The sequence below is a fragment of the Galeopterus variegatus genome, unplaced genomic scaffold (assembly GCF_000696425.1).
Source record: "Galeopterus variegatus unplaced genomic scaffold, G_variegatus-3.0.2 Scaffold1364, whole genome shotgun sequence".
Taxonomy (NCBI): domain Eukaryota; kingdom Metazoa; phylum Chordata; class Mammalia; order Dermoptera; family Cynocephalidae; genus Galeopterus; species Galeopterus variegatus.
Window position 1 is genome coordinate 531,314 of NW_007727475.1, and position 22,531 is coordinate 553,844.

At 39.8% G+C, this 22,531-nt stretch overlaps 1 protein-coding gene across 2 annotated transcripts in view; it reads left to right on the forward strand.

The window, feature by feature from the left end:
- Nucleotides 1–22,531, forward strand: part of LOC103593540 (chromosome unknown open reading frame, human C18orf42) — an 80,583-nt gene that overhangs the window by 28,790 nt on the left and 29,262 nt on the right. The window contains exon 1 of one of the 2 annotated variants that reach the window (XM_008576544.1): nucleotides 749–806. The exons of the other annotated variant lie outside the window; for it this stretch is intronic. Coding sequence (XP_008574766.1) covers nucleotides 791–806 — 16 coding nt within the window. The 5' untranslated portion in view covers nucleotides 749–790. Of the gene's footprint in view, nucleotides 1–748; nucleotides 807–22,531 lie in introns of those variants that run through there. 2 annotated transcript variants of the gene reach the window in all.

Genomic DNA, 22,531 nt, shown 5'->3' on the forward strand with positions numbered 1-22,531 from the left:
TCAAGCACCGTATTTGCTCTCTGGGAGCGAGGCCTGATAGCGGCGCCCTCTTCACGCTCTCCACGGCCATTCTGTCCTTCCCTCCCGCTCTCTTCCTGACGTTAGCAGAGGACTGGGACTTGGGCAAGAGAGGAGTCACAGACCCCATGGATCGATTAACTTGACGGCCTCACCCCTCCGATCAGAGACACCCCAACTCAGAGAACTCAGAGTCGGCCTAAAGAGTAAAGCTGTTCGACTTAAAAGCGAGAAAAAAAAAAAAAAAAAAAAAAAAAAAAAAAAAAAAAAAAAAAAAAAAAAAAAAAAAAAAAAAAAAAAAAAAAAAAAAAAAAAAGGACAAACCCGTCTTTAAATGTCAGTCCAATATCCACGGGGGCGAGCGACAGCAGGTAATTAAAAGCAATTAGCTGTCCCCCTGCCGGGAGGCCGGGCAATTACCTTTCTCTCTCTTCCTCTTCCTTCCTTTCTCCTCCGGTGGAAGCGGTAGAAGCGCTTTGCTCCCTAAACAGCAGTGTAGCTGAGCTGGCACAGGAATGAGGGATGAACTGAGCAGGATCTGGTCTCCTCCTCCCGCCGCCGCGGTGGCCGCGGGCACAGCAGTGCATTGTGGAGGCAGCGCGCGCCGCGGCGGCTGGAGCTGCGGCCCGGGGCTCGCGCGCGCAGCGGGGAGCTGTCCGAGGTGCTGACCGGCCCGCCCGCGCCCTGCGCGCCCACCCGCCCCGGACCCCGCCAAGTCCTGGCCTGCCTGTCTTTCTCTCTTAACCTAGGGGCGTAGCGGCTGGAGGAAGTCATGGTGTTCGCTCCAGGTACACTCGCACCTTGCTTTTTCACCATGTGTCCAGGTGGGGAGCGGGGTAGAGACGGGAGAGGACAGGGGGAAAAGGCCCTTATGGCCCGTCTGCGCGTTTCAGAGTTACTGTCTGTGCATCAGGGGCGGGAGAGTGTCTCAGTGCATCGCCTTCGCCCCTCTCCCCAGTCCCGCCCCATCTGTCCTCTAACAACCTCCAGCCCTTCCTCGCCCTCATCCCGCCGCTCCTCTTCCCGCCTGGCCCCTGCACACGTCACTGAGCTCAGGCACCTTGAAGACTGGGACTTTGGCCAGCAGCACGGGCACCTGCACCAACGGGAGGGTGGAAAGGCGGGGCGGAGTAGTGAGAGGGCTTCGGGCTTCTTCGGTAGGAATCTCCTTCACTGCCACTTCCTCTTCCTCAGAAGTGGCAAAGTGACCGGGTTCCTCAGGGCGTCCTGAGGAGAAGGAGGTGAAGTGGGAGAAGCAAAGGGGAGTGGGACGAAGGGTGGAGGAGCTATACTCCTTAAAGAATGAGACCTGACACTGGCTGGAGGCTGCAGCACAGAGGCAGCTGCTGCGGCGCCACTGGCTTGCAGTTTCTTTATAGAGCAGGCGGTGAAGGACCTGGGTCCCTTTGCTGCTATGCATGGCTACAAGTTGTGAAGAGTCAGATCTGTCTGCGGTTGACCAGCTTACCGTCGTGTGCGTGCGAGTGCATTTGAGCGCGCCCCGCTGGAACAAGGACCTGGGGTTCGTATCGGTGAGGTCAGGCTGAGTTAGCTGGGAAAGCGTAGTCATTGTTAACGCAGCAGGCTGTCTCTAGGGGTAGATATAAAGTCTTCTCTCTCTCTGTCTCTCACTGATTTTAGGCCCTGTTTTCATTAAAGACTACTGGGGAAAACAGAGAGTGAGAAAGAGAAGAGGGGTCTAGAACTCCTCAGCTTTGTTACTTGTCTTTAACTTGAAAGGTTGATTTGACTTTGCTGTGGTCAAGGGCCTCAGATAGCTGGAGAGGAAAGGTACAACGCAGTTTTAAAAGGGAAGAATTGGGCTTCAACAAATTCAACTAGCAAAACTTGAGAAGCCGAAGTCAGCCCCCTGCTCTTTCCCCTCAGGCTGTTTAGCTGGGGAGACAGGAATTTGTTTCTGACCACTCCGAGCTTACCACGGGCGGTGACTCAGAGGAATGCCTTAGAGGAATGCCAAGAAGCCCTTCTGATACCCATCCCAAATTACTCAAGGGAGAAATTGTTCTGTATGGTGAAGGACATCCAATCAACACAGGATCAGTGAGGCTGGAAAACAACAGTTCTTTCTTTCATTTATAAACCACTTAACACCCTACAAAGCACTTTCATGCTGTCTCATTTGATCTTCAAATTGCCCTGTGAGGTGAGGAATATCATATCTATTTACTACCCCAGAGAGGCTGATGCCATGTTGTCTTGCCAGTCTCAGCTGGAGTTTTCTGACCTCAGATTATGTCTCTTTTCCTGATAACTCAGAGTCTTTCTTCCTAACAAAGTGTCTTACCAGCTCCAGAGGTAGCTACTTTTTGGTTCAAGGTAAGAGGTAGCAAGAGACACGGCATGTCTTTCCACTTTCAAGGTGGGGGCTGGGGTAGTATTGCCTAGAGTTAGGGTTGTTTGAGTGATGTTAACTAGGCATTTTCTAAAAGCATGATCATGGGTGAAGGATGATGTATTGAGCAATGGGGGATTTCTGGAGTGGACTTAGTTGGTTTAAGCCACCCACAGTTTGGACAGGACTTCACTTTTTCCACTTTACTTTCAGGTTTTGTATTAGTGTTTTTCTCTGTGGGGAAAGTAGAAGTTACTCATAACTGTCAGAGATGGCATAAAGTGACCTGGATGGGATAGGTACAGAAACCTGTGGGAAAATCTTTTTTTTTTCTTTTGGTTCATTTCTTTAATTTTGAGGATTTCTTGAAAAATCTAAAGAATCTTGCAGCAATAAAAACAGGGTGCTAAAAATATTATGTCAACTTACCTTCTCATCTATGGATCGTATGCTTTCTAATACATACAGTGATATTATTCTTAATAAAAACCAGAATAATAAATTGTCTTTGATCTTTATCAGCTTTTAAGCGTTACAACCTCATTTCTAGCTCTTCTAAATTTCTATGATCTGGGAATCCAGATGTTTTGTACTAGTTTAGGAAAATACTGTTCCACCCCTTTCCTCCAAGCTGCCGCAGTACTCAGGAAAGGAAGAAATAGGGGCATGTGCTAAGATCACTCCGAAATTAACAAAAGGGTGTTAGATAAGCCAAGATGAATATAACAATAAATTAACAATGAGCTATTCATAAAATTGGGTCAGTGGGTACTGTGCCCTTCCAAACATGTTGTAGCTTTTTGAATTTAAGTGAAGGGAAGCAAGAACCCTGAGTTATAGTTCTGAACTTGTCTCAGCTTACTGGTCTGTCATTGAATGGTTCTGCTGCCTCTTTGCTTGCCTTAAAGGCAAAGGTGAAAAGTCAGAGATTCATAAAACAAGTTTAAGTCTGGAAGTACAATGGAATGAGGGAGAGTTGGAATAGGACTTTATATAGCTTTATATAGCTTTTTATTCACTCATCATACAATATAAAATATCCTCACATTTTCTTCTCTCAGTCTATGGATTGTAAGGAATAGGGCTTAAGTTGGGCAGAATCTTTGGGTGGTTTCTCAGTTTGCATAGGGCAGACAATTCAATTATACACTTTTCCTTTCTTATATTATTAATAGACTTTGTAATTTAGAAGGGTTTTAATTTTGTGCACACCAATTTTTAAACCCCTTAAAAATAAAGGGTCATGACTACTATTTAGTGATCTGAAGCCTATCACTCATTTCTCTTCCCTCTAAGGGAGTTATACAAAACTGTCAACAGTAAAATGAGGAATAAAGTATAAATACATCAATTTCTCTGTAAGTACCATATACACCCAGATATAGGTTTACCTAATCTGGGGCACATGACTTAGACTAAAGGTCAAAATGAGGCCCCTTGCTTCCTTTTCCTGAATCTCTTTATTCCTCCTCCTCCAATCACCTCAGATCAAAGGTGAACATTTTCTAGAGCAATGAGAGAAGATTTAGCAGCATACCACTAGGCCAGAGGAAAGAGGGTGACAAAACCAACATGGAGAAGTATTTTTGTTCCCACTCACAATACTGAGCTGACCCATGTTATTTAGTATGCGACTACAGCAAAACTTTCCATTTGGGATGAAAAAACATAGTTCTGGGAAGAGACATCTAAGCTTCTTATATGGTGCTGTTGGTTTTGTGGGGAAATATCAAGGAATTCTTACCAATTTATAGACGGAGGAAAAATGGAAGAAAGAAGAAACACCATTGGTCATTTGTATTGGGGGTGAAAAAGTACATAAGGGAATGGCAGGATATTTCTTGGCCTAATTCCAGGAAGAGAAAGAGTGTATGCTCACAAATTCAAATGTTTTTTCAGTGCCATGGTTACACCCAAAGAATTCCAGACTCTGAATAATCAAATTAGTAACTCTTCCCTTGAGGAAGAGCTAATAAGGAATAGGGTGGAAAGTGGAAAGCGAAGACAGAAGTTTCCTTATCCTTGGACCATTCTCTACTTCCCCCAGTGACTAGTACATAATTCAGGGATTAATGCACCTTTCCTGTGGATAGGCCTAACATATACTTGACTTGTTTGGATTGCTTTCATTTCAGATGCACTGTGAACAAAAAAATCTTTCTTCTCTTGCACATAAATTAGGCAAAGTATGACAATAAGCATTTCATGGGGGAATAAAAATGGTGTAATTTAGAGCAACTAGACAGCCAGCCCCTCCACTTCTAAGCTTAGTCTGAAGAACATTTAGCACCAATATTTTTAGAGAGAGCTATCAAAGATATTTAAGAAAATATTTATTTCAAGGTAGCTATAGCCTTTATTCATTTATATAAACCTCTTCCCTATTTCTGAGAGACTGATAAATTATATAGCAGGCTTTCTTAACTGTAAGGTTTACAATCTGCCAACCCAATAAATTCTCTTGTTAGCATCGTCTCTCTATTTTTGTTTTTACTTTTATTTATTTATTATTTTTTAAAATTTACATACAGTATAATTGAATTTTGGTGTACACATCTGAGTTTTAACACATGTATAGATTCTTGTAATGACCACACAACAGTTCCATTGCACCAAAAACTTTTCTTATGCTACGCCTTTGTAGTTAAACCTTTCCCTCCACTCCTAAGCCCTGCTGACCACTGGTCTGTTTTCTATTCCTATGGATTTGCCTTTTCCAGAATGTCATATAATTGGAATCAGACAGTGTCTTAGTTTGTTGGTACTGCTACAGCAAAGTACCATAGACCAGGTGGCTTATAAATAACAGAAATGTATTTCACAGAGTTCTGGAGGCTCTAAGTCCAAGGTCAATGTGCTGGGAGCTTCGGTGTCTGGGGAGGGCCGGCTTCCTCACAGATAGCTGTCTTCTCACTTGAACCTCACATAGTAGAAAGGTGAGGGATCTCTCCCATGCCTCTTTTATAAGGGCACTAATCCCTTTCATGAAGGCTCTACCCCCATGATCTAATCACCTTCCAAGTGCCCCACCTCCTACCACCATCACCTTTGGGGTTAGGATTTCGACATATGAATTTGGGGGAAGATATAAACATTCAGACTGTAGCATTCAGTATGTAACCTTTTGAGACTAGCTTTTTTCACTCAGCATAATGTGTTGTGTGTATCAAAACTTCATTGCTTTTTATTGAGTAGTATTTCATTGCATGGATGTACCCAGAGTTGTTTACTCCTTCCTCTACTGAAGGATGTTTAGGTTGTTTCCAATTTTCGGTGATTATGAGTAAAACTGTGTTAAACATTCCTATACGTGTGTGCATGAACCTAGGTTTTCATTTGTCTAGGGTAAGTATGCAGACGTGAGACTGCTGGGTCTTAATCACTCTCCAGAAGGGACTGTACCATTTTGCATTACGCCGGCAATGTATGAGAGTCCCAGTTGCTCTTCATCCTTGTCATGAAGGTTATATGCAAGTACTACACTATTTTACATGAGAGACTTGAGTGTGCAAGGATTTTGGTATCTGCAGGAGGTCCTACAACCAATCCCCTGTGGATTCCAAGGGCCAACTGTATAATGGTATGTTCACTGTGGCTTTGTGTTTCCCTCATGACTAGTGATTTTGATTTTTTTTTCCAGAAGCTTATTTGCTATATGTATATCTTCTTTGATGAAGTTTCTGTTCAAATCATTTGGCCATTTTTTTTTAGGAGGATGTTTATTTTTGTATTGTTGAGTTTTGAGAATTCTGTTGTCAGATATGTGATTTGCAAATACTTTCAGTTGGTTGCTTGACTTTTCATTTTTAACATTACATTTCTTCATAGTAAAGGATTTTGATTTTGATGCAGTCTAATTTATCTTTTTTTTCTTTTATAGAGTATACATTTGATGTCATATCTAAGAAATTTTTGCCTAACTCAAGGTTGTGAAGCTTTTTCTCCCATGCTTTTCTCTAAAGATTTTATAATTTTACATTTAGACCTATAATCCATTTTGAGTTGATTTTTGGATATGGTGTGAATTATAGGTCAAGTTCATTTTTTAATATATGAATGTATTTCTCCAATGAATTGCTTTTGCAACTTGTTAAAAATTGACTGTATTTGTGTGTGTCTATTTTTACATTCTTTATTCTGTTTCATTTATTTATATGCCTGTCCTTCCATGAAGACCACACTGTCTTAATTACTGTAGCTTTGTAGGAAGTCTTAAAATCAAGTAGTATGAGTCCTCCAACTTTGCTCTTCTTTTTGAAAATTGTTTTGGCTACTGTAGTTCCTTGCCTTTCTATATAAATTTTAAAATCAGCTTGCCTACATCTACATAAAATTCTGCTTAGATTTTGATTGAAATCGCCTGAAATCTATGGATCAGTTTAAGGAGAATGAATATCTTAACTATGTTGAATCTCCAGTCCATGAACATGACATGGCTTTTCATTTATTTATGGCTTCTTTGATTTCTTTAATCAGTATTTTGTAATTTTCAGCATAGAGATCTTGTGTATACTTTGTTATGTGTATACCCAAGTGTTTCTTTTGGGAAGAGCTACTGTAAATATTATTTAAAAGCAATTTGGCTTCCAAACATTCATTTCTGGTATAGATATACAGTTGATTTTTGCATGTTGACCTTGTTTCATATCTTGCTTGATGTTCTTAATAGTTGCAGAAGCTATTCTGTAGATTCTTTAGGATTTTTTATGTAGTCAATCATTTTGTCTGTAAATAGGGGCCATTTATTTTTTCTTTTCCAATTTAGGCCTTTGAGCATGAACTAGGACTTCTAGTACAATATTAAATAAAAGTAGTAAGAGTGGATATTCTTGCCTTGTTTACAATCTTAGAGAAAAGCACTCATTAAGTATGATATTAGCCATAGCTTTTTTTTTTTTTGTAGGTACTCTTTATTAGGTTGAAGAAGTTCCCTTCTTTTCCTAGTTTGCTAGTTTTTAACATCAATAGATGTTGAGTATTGTCAAATGTTTTTTCTGCTTCTAACGATGATCATATGCTTTTTGTTCTTCAGACTGTTAATATGGTGGATTATATTGACTAATTTTCAAATGTTGAACCAGTCGTACATTTCTGAGATGACACTCACTTGGCTTCTCGTGCTATTTTTTATGTATACTGAAGGATTCAATTTGCCAATATTTTGTTGAGAATTCTTATGGTAGTGTTCATGAGGAATATTGGTCTGTAGTTTGCTTTACCTGCACCGTATTTGCCTGGTTTGGGGATCAGTGTAAAGCTAGCCTCATAAATGAGGTGAGAAATGTTCCCTCCTCTTCAATTTTTTGGAAGAGAAAATACATGTGTTCAATAAGCTCCACTCAGGAATAAGTTATAGTTCTGTTGGCTGTGAGTTCAATGTTAATGAATCAACAGCATATTAAATAAGGAGTCTTTAAACAGAAACACACATAAAACAAGGTTATATATTGCTCAGTTGACAAAAATGTTGTGACAGAGGCTCACAAGAACTTAACCTTGCATTTTCCCTAAGAACAAATTTGTCCATATTTATAGTCTTTATAGAACATAACAATCGGGAATAATGAGAAATGACTGTAAATTATTTTCCATCCTTTACTTTTAAACTACCTTTATCATTACATTCAATGTGGGTTTCTGGTTGGGTCTTACTTTTTGGTCAAATGCACAGAGTTTTAAAGGTGGTTTAAATTGGCTACTGACTGCCTAGATGTCTTTATTCTATAATTACTCTGTTTTCTAATTTCCTATTATCACTTAAAATTAAATTATATTTCATTATTTGAAGTTTTGTTGTTATAGTTTTAGAAATTTAAGAAAGCATAGCTAATCAAAAGAAAGAGAATAAAAATCACCCACAATATCATCCAGCAGTAACCACTGTTAATATCTTATATATAACTTCCCAGCCTTTGTCTCTATAAATATATCTCCCCCCTTTCTGATAAACAAAAATGTTATCCTGATGTGCATGTTATTTTTTGATGTGATTGTTTACACAATTGTACCGTTATTATCTTTTCATGCTACTTAGTTGTCTTCTGCATATCATTTTTTAAAAAGATATACTGAGAATGGTGTCACTATTTCCATCATTTTTTTCAAATGATAAAAGTGAGCCTCAGAATGCCTGACCAATTTTAGGTTGCAGAGCCAAGATTTGAAATTGGGTCCACTTATTTCCTATATGCAACGTTGTTATTAAATAAAAAGGAAGTAACAAACAATTTGCACACTAGAGTTAGATACAAAAATAAATGTGCATTTGGTAAAACTGGTCTCCTTTAGAGAGAATCTTCTTTGTATTAAGCACCTCTTCTTCTAAGTTAGAGTACAGGAGATTCTCTTCTCCCAGACCAAAGAGAAATGGACTCTGTCATTGCACACATTCTGCATTCTTCATCTACTCCAAGCTGCAGCTGTCAGTGATGTACAGTAAAAGAATGGACAGCCAGGATTGCCAAGGGTCATCCAGGTGAATAAAAAGATCCAATAAATTCACATAGCTCTTTATAGTTTTGAAGTCACTTATATTAAGTGCCATATGCAAGAGCTTTCTTGGGTTAGGAGTAAATGGTATTGGGCCAACTGTAGTCTCTCTTTCGCTATGACACTGATGAGAATATTTCTGTTATTCCATAGAAATTCAAATATGATGCAAAGGTGGTTGTTACAGGAGCTTGGATTTGGGGACAGATAGGTCTGGATTCAAACAACTCTCTTCTTCCATTTCCCACACTTAGTGGCATTGGGTAAATTATCCAATCCTGTGATTTGCTCATTTGTAAAATGAAAATCATAGTATCTATTCTTCAGAGTGGTAGTGAAGATAAAGACAAAGTGCCTGGCCCATGGAAGGCTAAATGGAAGCTATTACTGACGTTGTTGTTTTAAAGGGGAATGACTAAAAATGCGTATTTTATACACATATGCACATATCTGATTTCAAGATTGGACCGTCTGTCTTGGGGAACTATACAGTTGACTCTTTCTGTAGAAGAAGACTGATGCTGGATCACTATGTTACCTGGGTAGAGGTTATGAAACTTTAGAACAAAATGCTATGACAAGCTGAACTGATGATAAAGCAGATGTCTGAGTGCGTCCTGGGATGAATAAGTTATGAATCACGGAAAGTTGCTGTTTAAAGGCTAGCAGCTGCATGCTTGAAAGCAGATGGCCAGCTTGCTGATCTGAATAATTCTGATCTTGTCTAAATTTAAAAGCTAAATAAGGTTAGGGACGAGGGTGAATGTGTAAGAACACCCGGCGGCCGTGAATGATGATTTTCTGGTGATGGCATAATGCATCATGTTTTTAATACTTAACTATTTAGTTAGGGTAATTTTGTATTTTGAGGTATTGTTTCATATTCACTACGTTTTTTTTTCTTTTTTCTTCTTTCACAGCCACACATACATTCTTATATACTATTATTTGAATGTTATATTTGGTCCTATATAAGAGCTCTTAGGGAGAAAGGCACAAACTCTGTTGGTGAATCAACCACATAGCCACTATCTAGGAATTAGGGGAGGAGTGGGAGTTTTCTTTCAAAAGCATTGACTTGCTGTGTGACTTTGAGTAAGTTAATGTGACTCTAGTGCTTCATTTCCCATCATGTTCTAAATGATCATACTCCATATCCTTAGAGGTCTGGTATCTCAATAAAGACTTATTGGGCAGAGGAGATGAAAAAGCAAGGGAGCTTACATTTGCAGAAGACCTACTGTGTGCCAGATACATCACATGCACTTTTTAAGCAAGGAACAACTTTATAAAAGTAAGTGCTAAAGTTGACCTGCTTTTCTTTAACATGATTGAAATGCTGTTCAATATTTCAAATAGTCACAGCAGATCTATTTGCTGACATGATCAGACAAAAGTGAAATGACTTCTCTCATTCCCTTAAAACAGTTGTATTTTTTTTTTTCAAACTGAAAAAAGTAGTGCTTATGGTACTCAAGAAATACGCTCCAACTGTGAATGTGATATCTCTGTTCTGGTTAAGCATGTTGGGTCTGTTTGTTATTTAGACAGGAGGCCTTGATGGAATCCACATATTGTGTTGTCTGACAGAAATTGTTAATTTTTATCTCCAAGGAATTTATTTCTAACATTCTTGTGCACTTATTTCTGCCTTTCCATTCTAATTTTACATTTTTGTAGGAATGAAAAATGAAATTATGTGTTTATTGCAGAACCACAGATGAGATTTTAATCACCCCTAAGCAGGGAATTTAGAATGAAGTTCCCTGGAGCCTTAATTTCAGTCTGACTCAGGCTTCTGAATAGACTATTTCACCACATGATCAGGCCCTGGTATGCAAGTCAATAAATAACAGTTATTTTACTCTACAAATAATTTATGTTAAGAAGGACACCCTTTAAAGCAGTGCTAGCCAAGTGCAGCTGTTGGCCATTAGAGTGAAACTCAAAAAAAAAAAAAAAAAAAAAAAAAAAGGATAGCCACCCCTCCATCCACCTTAGACAGAGACAAATCTCTCAATGAAAGTCACATGCCCCTGGCCTGGGGGAAGAGAAAATAATTGCCTTGGTGGGAATGGAACTAAGGTTATCAGGTAAGGCCATAAATGGATGGCTGGGGTGGGAAATAAAACACTTTGTATAATTTCATTTATTTATTCAACAAACATTCACTGCCCAGCTTCTGTGAATGATACAATCTGCTAGGGAGTGGGCCCTGCACCTTAATATAAAGTACACCGAAGGGCTTGAGTTCTGTGATTGAAGGGCAAAGAGGAAAGGGGGATGAAGAGAAGGATGCGACTATTTTGCCCTACGTCTGATACCTCCTGGGAAGCCTGCCAAGGGGATGGATAAAGCCTTGCTGGGGCAGAGAAACCCTCTTCCACCCGCAGTCCTCAGCACCACTGGGCCATGCAAACGGGCCCATTTGTGGGTGCTGGAGTGTGGGATGGGGAGAGAGGGACTACGATGGAGGAAAGTGAGTCCTTTTTGTCATGTCCTTTTGGGCACATAAATGCACCTTATAAAGAAATGGTCTCTAATGCCTTTAAATGACAATTAAGATGCCCTCAAGAAGGAATATATTGAAGACCTGAGAGGAGACCCTCTGAAGGGAGCAGATGCATTTGATCTGGACTCTGACTCTGGCCCCTGAAGTTCATCTTCTGCTGGAGGTCATCTCCCTTTCATGACCGCAGCCTCCCCCAGAACAGGAGGAGGGTGTGACAGGCTCCCTTTATAGAGTTGCCTCGAGTGTGGGTGGACAGGTCTTTTCCTTAGTTTCTCTAAGCATAGCTGGGATGGACTATGAAATACTGAAGGAAAACCTAAAGAAAATTAGCATACACATACACCTCAAAAGAGTCAGGATTTTGATCTTCTTAGTGCCAGTTCCAGCTTGCCTCATTACTACCTGCGCTGTGGCTCAGGGGTTCTTAGTGCTGGCTGCACATTAAAATCACCTGGAAAACTCTGGCCCCAAAAGGCTGGTAAGATAGAAATCTCTAGTGGCATGCCTAAGAATAAGTATTTTTAAAAGCTCCCCGGGCAATTGATTGTGTAGTTGTGTTGAAGGGTAAGCACAACAGGCACGCAGCTTGTCTGATCCTTTACGCCCCTGCTCCTTGTCTGTCTTCTCTTGGCACATACAAGTGCTCGGTCATGTTGAATAAATGAACGAACAAATGGTCATCTTTCTCTTTACCTCATAGTCTTCCCATTAAAGTAAAAATCAAGAGATGATTCTAACTCTGCTGCCCATCTGGGGCCTTTGCACACAGACCCTGCTTGGTTTGAGGAGCACTGTAAAATTGTCACTCTTTTGATACTGAGAGCAGTCTCACCACCTTTCTTCTTGGTGAAACCTTAATCATTCAATGACTGTAGCATTCAGACAACCAGAATCATGCACATCAATTAACAGGAGAGTCTGTACGTCCTCAGGCAGATGGGTCCCTACTCTGGTTAGGCTAGGGGATAAAGCCACGTTAGCACAGTCCTCCAATACAGGGGCAGAAAGCAGGGGCACAAAGCCATCCAGAAGGACGTCAACCACAGATTTTCACTGAGGACCTTAGGGACATTGTCTTTCTTGCTGGCTGTTTCTTGCAGGCACGGTTCTTAGATGGATAAGGATTCATAGTTGAAAAAGGAATAAGGCAGAACCCACACTTTACATGCTCAGGGATTCCTCCAGGTGGTACGATTTTCTAAGCAGTGTTTAGTGTTCTTTCAGACTATAATCTGGGTCAAACGGAGAAATAGGGACAGCGGTCTCAGTTCCGCATTTCAGAAGGACATTATTGCAAATTTCAAACACAGAAGGAAAGAATTAAAGTAAGTATACCAAGAAATCGGTTTCCCTTAGTCTCAAGCCTTATATGTTATGTGACTTAACTTAGAAGCAGTTTATATACGGTAAAATAAAGAGTATATTTATTATTTAGAGAGTTTATATGATGCATGAGTGTGACAATAAATATTTAATATGCTGTGTCTCATTTTGTTTTGAGAATCTTAGAATTGAATTGCCTAAATATTTGTTATACTAATATAAAAGGTGATTTATTATATCAAAAAATGTAAAATACATATATAAAATATTTTCTCATATCTTAAAAAAAATGTAATTCAAAGCCAATATGCAAAGTATGCAAAGGGCAACATAGAATAGGAAATCATTACTTGGCTTAGAATCAGAAACTTGGCTTTAATACAAGGTTTTTATATTTACCTGCCATTTGATTTAGGAAAAGTTATTTCATCTTTCTGAAGCTCAGTTTACCCAATTATGTGTAGAAGTGTAGTAACAGTCTCTTTTATATATAGACCGCAATAATGATTTAGACAGAAATTTGTCAAATGTGCTTAATAGATTATACATACATGTAAATTTGAGTGATAATTTGTATTTAACTTTTAAAACCTTAATTATAGGGCCGGCCCTGTGGCACACTCGGGAGAGTGCGGCTCTGGGAGCGCAGCGACGCTCCCGCTGCGGGTTCGGATCCTATATAGGAATGACCGGTGCACTCACTGGCTGAGCGCGGTGTGGATGACACCACACCAAGGGTTGCGATCCCCTTACCGGTCACGAAAAAGACAAAAAAACCCACCTTAATTATAGGTTCAACTTGCATGAATCTATAAGAAAATAATCCTGCAATATCCTTAGGCATTTTTTTATTTCTCTCTTTTTAATTTATTTTGCTTAATTGACCCATGATAATTGTATATATTTGTGGAGTACGATATGATAACTGGGTATATTCACAGATGTGCAGTGATCATATCAGGGTGCCTATATCCATCATCTCAAACATTTGTCACTTCTTTGTATTAGGAACATTCAACGTCATCTTGACTAACTATTCAAAGACTCACAGTTTTTTGTTGTTAACTGTAGTCTCCCTATATTGCTATAGCTTCCTAGATCCCATTCTTCCTCTCTCTCTAATTTGTATCCACTGACCACCCTCTCCCCATCCCGTTCCCTTTTCCCCCACCAACCTCTAGTAACCACTATTCTATTCTTTACTTCTGTGATATCAACTTTTTTTTTTTAGCTTCCTCTTATGAGTGAGAACATATGGTATTCCTCTCTCTGTGTTTGGCTTATTTCAGTTAACATAATTTTCTCCAAGCTCATCCATGTTGCTGCAAATGGCAGAAGTTCAATCTTTTGTACAGCTGAGTAGTATTCCATTGTGTATATACCACATTTTCCTTATCCGTTCATCTGTGGAAGGACATTTAGGTTGGTTCCAACTCTTGCCTATTGTGAATAGAGCTGTGATAAACACGGGAGTGCAGGTGTCCCTTTGACGTGATGATTTACATTCCTTTGGACGTATACCCAGCAGTGGGATTGCTGGATCATATAGTAGCTCGTTCTATCTTTAGTTGTTTTAGAAATCTTCATACTGTTTTCCATAATGGCTGTACTGATTTACAGTCCCCCGAATGATGTACAAGAGTTCCCCTTTCTACACATCTTGCCAGCATTTGTTATTTTCTGTGTTTTTGATAATAGCCACTCTAAGTGGGGTGAGGTGATATTTCATTGTGGTTTTGATTTGCACTTCTCTGGTGATTAGCGATGTTGACCATTTAGTGATGTTGAGCATTTATATGCCTGTTGGCCCTTTATATGTCTTCTTTTGTAAAATGTCTATTCAGTTCCTTTGCCCATTTAAAAATCAGATTATTATTTTATTTTATTTTTTTTACTATTGAGTCATTTGAGTTCTTTGTATATTCTAGATATTAATCCCTTGTCAGATGCATAGTTTGCAAACACTCTCTCCTATTCTGCACATTGTCTTTTTGCTCTGTTGATTGCTGTGCAAAAACTTTTTAGTTTTATATAACCCCATTGGTTAATTTTTGCTTTTATTCCTGTGCTTCTGAAGTATTACTCACAAAGTCTTTGCCCAGCCCTATGTCCTGAAGTGTTTCCTCTATGTTTTCTTCTAGAAGTTTTATAGTTTTGGGTCTTATATTTAAGTCTTTAATCCATTTTGAGTTGATTTTGTTATATGGTGAGAGATAGGGGTTTAGTTTTATTCTTCGGTTTATGGATCTCCAGTTTTCCCAGCACCATTTATTGAGGACTGTCCTTTTCTGAATGTATGTTCTTGGCTTCTTTGTCAAAATTCAGTTGGCTGTAGGTATGTGGGTTTAGTTCTGAATTCTCTATGCTGCTCCATTGGTCTACGTGTCTGTTTTTGTGCCAGTGCCCTGCTGTTCAATTACTATTGCTTTGTAGTATATTTTGAAGTTAGGGAGTGTGATACCCCCAACTTTGTTCTTTTTGCTCAGGATTGCTTTAGTTATTTGGGGTTTCTTGCTGTTTCATCACATGCTCAAATTTTTAAATTGTTTTTTCTGTTTCTTTGAAGTATGTCATTGGTAGTATGATGGGGATTGCATTGAATCTGTAGATTGCTTTGGGTAGTATGGTCATTTTGATGATATTGATTCTACCAATCCATGAGCATGTGATGTCTTTCCATTTTTTTGTGTGTCTTCTTTAATTTCTTTTATCTTTTATAGTTTTCTCTGTAGAAATCTTTCACCTCCTTGGTTAAATGTATTCCAAAGTATTTTATTTTATTTTTTGTTGCTGTTGTAAATAGGATAGTTTCTTGATTTCTTTTTCTGCTAGTTCATTGTAGGTGTGTAGAAATGCTACTGATTTTTGTATGTTGATTTTATATCCTGCAACTTTACTGAATTCATTTATCAGGTCTATCAGAAGTTTTTTGACAGAGTCTTTAGGTTTTTCTATATGTGAAATAGTGTCATCTGCAAACAGGAATGATTTGCCTTCCGTTTTTCCAACTTGGATGTCCTGTCCTTAAGCATTTTTTATGAGCCCTTTTATTGAGCCCACTGCTACTACTGAGCTAGCTGAGGTTGTGACTTCGTTGGGTGTTGGCCTTTGGGAGTTGCTATATTTCACTGCATCCCCTAGAACAACATGCCCTGAAGCCACAGTTGATGTCTGAAATGAACTATTTGTGCCCCTGGAAGTACATGAACAGTTTCCAAGGGGTATATGGGTGCAGGGAGAGTTTAAGGGAATTAGTTTTTCTGTTGTTATTTTAAATATATGTTTTTTCTTAAAATTGATTTGCTTGAGAAACCACCTTCAGTTTCTATTACGTAGACATCGCTTTCATAACTGCCCGTTTTTCTTTTTACAAAAGAAAGACATGAGAGGTCTTCAAAAAGTTAATGGAAGTATTTGTACTATCTTTTAATTCAAATTTTCCACAACCTTTTTAAGTACCTGAATACTTAAAGTTTCATCTTTCCCTAGTCTTACATTGTCCTGAAGTGGAAACAGCTGGGAAGCACCAGTCATTCAGGAAGTGATCTTAAGTCTTAGCATCTTATCTCAGTACTTGGATCCTACAGAGCCTACAGAATTTAAAATAGCTGGCATCCACAGCACTTCTGAGACTGTGTCAGTCTTCACCCAGTTCACACTGTCTGGGGCAGTGGTTCCCAACCAGAGGTAATTTTGTCCCCTTCCCCCTCCTCCAAGAGACATCTGGCCTTGTCTGGAGACGTTTTTACTTGTCAAGGCTGAGGGATGCTACTGGCAGAGCTAACTACACAATTTATAGGGTCAAGTGCAAAATGAAAACGTGGGGCCCTTGTTCAAAAAGCATAACAAAATGTCATTAAAGGTACTAAAATATGAAGCTTTTTTTTTCTTCTGTTGGTCTCTCTCCTTTTAATGGTGTTTTAAATTTACTATTTCATGTTTTACAAAGTAAATAAAAATTACAATTTTATATTATTAACATGAATTTTATCATTCACCTTAATACCATGTGAATATAACTCATATGCTGAATCAACGAAATTGCACAATTTGTGGGTACACGCGTATGTTTTTCTTACCAGAACAGTAGAAATGCTGCACAAAACTTACTGAACGCTTCCTATTTCACTTCTTTATTTGCACGTGTTCTACTGCCATGCTCTACCTTCAGCTTACTGATGAGTCAGGAAGGACTGAAAGGAAAACGATCTATGGGCTATCCTTCCTCTCCCTCTCCTTTTATGTCATTGTTTTCAGCGCAAGTGGTTGGCTGATACAGGGAAGTAATAAGAGCAAAACAGAATATGACAGGGTCCTTTGGTTGTTCATGTTTCTTAGAATGTAATTATCTTCTTTCTGTGGCCTAAGCCAGTCATGATTCTAATGGAAAGTGCCCTCACCCTCTCAGTTGTGGATGTCACACACTTACCTGGTCCTCACTTGGAGGCTTCAGGTCTCACTGAACTCACATGCATCACATGCCCACTGGAATTCTGTGTTTGTGGGTCATTGCCAAGACTATACGTAGATGCAAGTAGGGTGGCAAGAAATGACAGAATGTGTGCATCTCCTCTGCAGAGGTGCAGGTTCTATTGTCCCATTGAATTTCCCTTACAAAACACAAGCTCAAAAATAAGATTATTAAGAATTTTCAAGAAGGCCATTCAGAGTCCATCTGAGTATGAAGCCTTGTGTGACTGCTCTGGTCACCTGTCCATGAAGCTGGCTCTGGCTCCTGGCATCCAGTCAAGGCTAAGGATGCCGCTAAACTTCCTGCAGTACACAGGACAGCCCCCCGCATCAAAGACATGGCTGCAAAGTTAGTTTTCTGTCTCTGATGGGCATCTGAGGCTTGCATATGAGGCCAGTTCTCTCTTCTTCATGTTCCATGGTGGGGTCTACTCTGTGCTCCACAGTGTCATGGTCACTCCACCTGAGACAATCCCTTTCTGCTCCTTAATGGACTGTTAACTCTGCCAAGCGAGGCCCCCTCAGTGCTTCATCTGAGTGGGCAGTTTTGCTTACTGCTCTTTGCCATCAATTTGCTGATGAGGCCAGGCAAGGTGGCCCAGCTTTCCAAGGTGGGCCTTGACTGCTTTTAGCTGCAGTAAGTGGACCTCAGTGTCCCCTTGACAGGGAACCCCCATGAGCCCTGCCTCTCCCACAGGGTAGGTCACTGGGAGAGGTGACCCTCAAAGGCTTGGACCTTCTCATATGATGGTCTTCAGAGTTATCCAAACCAGGTTCAATCATCTCCAATATCAGAGTTCACGGCATTATTGCAATGTCCCTGGAAGTCTGAAAGATCAGAAACAAATGTGCATAGTAGGAGAGCTGGCTTAGGCATCCAGGAAACCCAGGGCAGGGAGCAGAGAGCAGGTGTGGAGTGAGTACAGGAGGGCCCTGGGCAAGCACGCAGGGCATCCTCTTCAAGATTTTTGTATTCACATGCTGGAGAGAGTGCTGGGGGTGGGGGAGCAAAGATCCCAGACAGCCCAGAGTTGATTCCCCACCCCCTTTTTTGGGCTGCAATTCCATTTCTCAGTCTCTAACCATGCACAGCAGATGGCTGAGGGGAGGGCTGTGCCCAAGAAGGCCTGGGCTGGACAAGGGCACACAGCACTCAGTGCCACTGCTTCTCACTGTCAGTGTGATCAGGTGTCCAGCGATGGCCAGCCCCTCCACGCTCTCACTGCACTGCTCCCAGTGGTCAAGGCGAGTCTCCAAACCTTATGCCCGGAGTCCCAACATCTGAAACAGAGCTTGGTTCATATGAATGCTTTTCTATTAGGCAAACATCAAATGCCAGGCCTGGGCTAGGATTAACCAGACAGGACCCCTATCCTCAGGGGACTTAGTGTGTTTAGGTGTGGAGCCAAGAAAAACAGCACCCTGCCAGTTGTCTTGACTGGGTTTTTCCCTCTAGAGGAAAGCATGCCTTTATTCTAACTAGAATACAACAAAACTCAACCCTCATTTCTGCTTTGGCTCCTGGTCGAGCTGCCAGCTGTCTTTGTTGGGTGTTCAAGCCACTGATGGCTGTTCATCTTTTGGGACATGAAGAAAATGTCAGTTTCTGGAATTTGGAAAAAAATACAGAAATTTAGAAAGCTACAAAATGTAATAAACATACATAAAAGACACCAATAATGGCCCATGATTTGATATTTTAAAAGTTTTGTTTAATTCTACAAAAAGCTTTCAGCAGTTGTGTTCATTTAGTCCTGGGGAAGTTTGCATATCATTGCAGCCATGCAGTGAAAGCAAGTTCTCTCTGGGAAAGGATCTGAGTATTTTCAAGGCTATTAGTAACTAGAATGATTTATTAAGCTCTTGATTTTGCACAATTACTATATCAACTAGTGGTATTTTAATGATTAAGTAATTTTTAACCAGTTGTGAAATGAAACATTTCTCATGCATTGCAACTCAGGTATTGTTTAAATAAGACTTTTCACCCAATCATTGATCTTGCTTCAAAGTATCCAATTATGCTGTAAACTTTAAAATACGAAGTGCGTAATCTAGATACCACACCTATTTTCTTTCATTATAACTCTTTTCTTCACTGGCAGTACTCTTATTTTCAGTCTTAATTAATACATTACTACTCAGAAGCAGTTTTATAGATATGGTATAAATTCATTGAATCAGGCTCCTTAGAAATTGCTTCTCCCAGCAGTAAAATTTTTATTTCTTATATTTTTGTTAAGTATAAATAGAAGAGGCCAAGAAACAAATTTTTTTTCTGATATAGGGCTTTTTTTCTTTTCCTAAAATGTTATGAATCACTTCAGCCTTTGGTAACATGATTTCTTGGGGGAAAATAAAACTATATAAAGATTATGCAAAATATATAAAATATATATTAAATAATTTGGTGAGATGAGATACACTGTGAAATATCACAAGGAATAAATACAAGTAGGCATCAATGACTAATAATTCCTTCCATAATTATTTATAAGTGGAGGTAGAGCAGAGTGTTTGAGAGTCCAGCCTGTGGTTTCTCTTCACCTCGGTTTCCTCAAGTGTAAAAGGAAGATAAAATACTACCTGTTCTAGTTATCTATTACTGCATAACAAGCCACCACAAAACTTAGTGGCTTAACAACATGACACCATTCATTTTAGCCATCAGTCTTCAGTTTGAAGGGCAGGGCACGGCAGGGATAGGTTGGCAGTGCTCCACTTGGCATCAGCTGGGATGACTTGAATGCTGGAGGCTGGAATTGTCTGGAGGGTTGTTCACTCCCATGACTGGTGGTCGATGCTGCCTATCAGCTAAGATCTTAGCTGGGTACTGCTGGGTACTGTTGGGAACAGCTTTGTGTGGCCTCGCCGTGTGGCCTGGGTTCCAAGGTGAGCATCCAAAGAGAGGAAAAACCAGGCATTGCCTTTTATGACCCATTCTTGAAAGTCCTTTCATGTCTCTTCTACCATATTAAAGGCATATTCTATTATTAAGGGGAGGGGAAGAGACCGCTCTCTGGATGAGGGATGGCAAGGTTCTGAAGAACACGGGGGACCAGCGATATTGCCGTGATCATTTTTGGAAAACACAGTCTTCTACTTAAGATGATTTTCATGAGAATTAAATGAGTCAATACATATACAAAATGTTTAGCACATGTTAAGCAGTACATAAGAGTGTGCTTTTGTTAAATCTGAGCATATAAAATGTGCTAGGGGACTGTACAAAATTTCTGATTAGCAGAGACTCAGAATTCTAGGGTTGCCAGTCCAGGCCCCTGTATTTCAATAAACATAAGGAAATTGAAACTCAGAGTTTAACTTGCTCAGTCAGCCAGTGAAAGAACCAGGGCCATGGACCAAAGTTATGAGTGGTTGTTACAGGCCAGACTAGGAGTATGGAAACTTACAGAGCTGGCGATCACAGAAATAGACCTCTAAATAGTTAATTAGGACAAATAATGAATGCTCTGTCTCCAGAGCTCCTCGGAACCTGATTCAAAGTTAGCCCTGAGTATAAAAGTGGCAGGTCTTTCTCTCACTTGGAGTATATATGTTTTCAGTTGCAAAGTTGGGTTTTTGCCTTTAAGAGTATTTTGTGATTGATAGAATTAGGTGAATTGCAGCCGAAATTGCTAGTACCACATATTTGGCCATGTAACAGATAATAGGCAGCGGTTTTGTTAAAAATCAGAATATTTTCGACTATCCTGAATGTGTAATTTAGTAATACAGAAAGCTCGCCTGTCTTATTGAAAAGTATAATTGTACCCAATGTAAAGCTTTAAATGGTTATGATTAAAACTTTAGGCCAGTGCAGGGCTGAAAACTTGCAGGTGAAGAGGGACAGTGATCTGCCAAGCACTGGCTATAATGATGTTAGTATAAAGAGGTTTTAATGAGGTAGTGCTCATTTCTTTCCTAGAGAATTATAAATGTAGTTTATTATCAAGCTTCATCTTTTTGCTCAGAAATATGTTAATTGGGAGAAGGTGATTTTCTTTCTTTTAGTTTATCTGGATTTTCTAAAATCCAGAGAATCTTTAAAATCAGAGGAGACTGGAGCTGCACATTGGTGGTTGCCACATCAAATGTTCATGGTAATGGTGCTGGAATACCTGGTAGTCCATGGAAGACTACTAGATTTCAACTCATATTCCCACGGAGCCTGGCTTCCTGGAGCTGAGCTGTGTGGAGTTCACTGCGGGAGGGGACTTGGCTATTGAGTGAAGTCGTGCTGGCTCCAGGTAGGAGAAGCGGCACGTGTGTGTTGTGCATTTGCTGTTCTTGCTGTGAATTTCACCCGTCCCTCTCATGATGATTAATTTTATGTGTCAACTTGGCAAGGCCATGGTTCCCAGTTGTTTGATCAAACAACAGTCTAGGTGTTACTGTGAATGCACTTTTTAGATATGATTAAAATTTAAATCAGTAGACTTTGAATGAAGCAGATTACCTTCCATAATGCGGGTGGGCCTCATCCAGTCAGTTGAAGGCCTTGAGAGCAAAGATTGAGGTTTCCTGAAAAGAAGGAATTCTGCTCAAGACAGCAGCATAGAAACCTTCCCTGGTTTTCCAACATGCTGCCCTGAGGAATCAGGACTCAAGATTGCAACATCAACTCTTCCCTGGGTCTCTACATGTTAAGATATCAATCCTGTTCCACGTATATAGCCAATATTTTTCCTAGTTTATTGCCTTTAAAGATCACTATTTCTGGTTTTTTTTTTTTTTTTTGACATACAGAATATTTTAGTTGTAGTGTAGTAAAATATATCAATCTTCCCCTTTGTGGCTACTTTCTCCATTTTAATTCTTTTTTTTTTTCCGTTAAATTTTTATTTTGTCAATATACAATGTATATGATTATTATGGCCCATTACCGACACCTCCCTCCCTCCTCCCTCTCCCCCCCCCGAAGAATGTCCTTTCCATTTGCTTGCTGTAACAACTTCAAAAAAAAAATATATAGTTGTTATATCTTCTTCCCCCCTCCCCCGGTTTTTTTTGTGTGTATGTGGGTGAATTAATTTGTTTATTTTTTTAGCTCCCACCAATGAGTGAGAACATGTGGTATTTCTTTTTCTCTGCCTGACTCGTTTCACTCAATATTATTCTCTCAAGGTCCATCCATGTTGTTGCAAATGGCAGTATTTCATTCGTTTTTATAGCTGAGTAATATTCCATTGTGTAGATATACCACATTTTCCATATCCACTCATCCAATGATGGACATTTGGGTTGATTCCAGCTCTTGGCTATTGTGAAGAGTGCTGCAATGAACATTGGGAAACAAGTATACCTTCGACTTGATGATTTCCATTCCTTTGGATATATTCCCAGCAGTAGGATAGCTAGTTCTA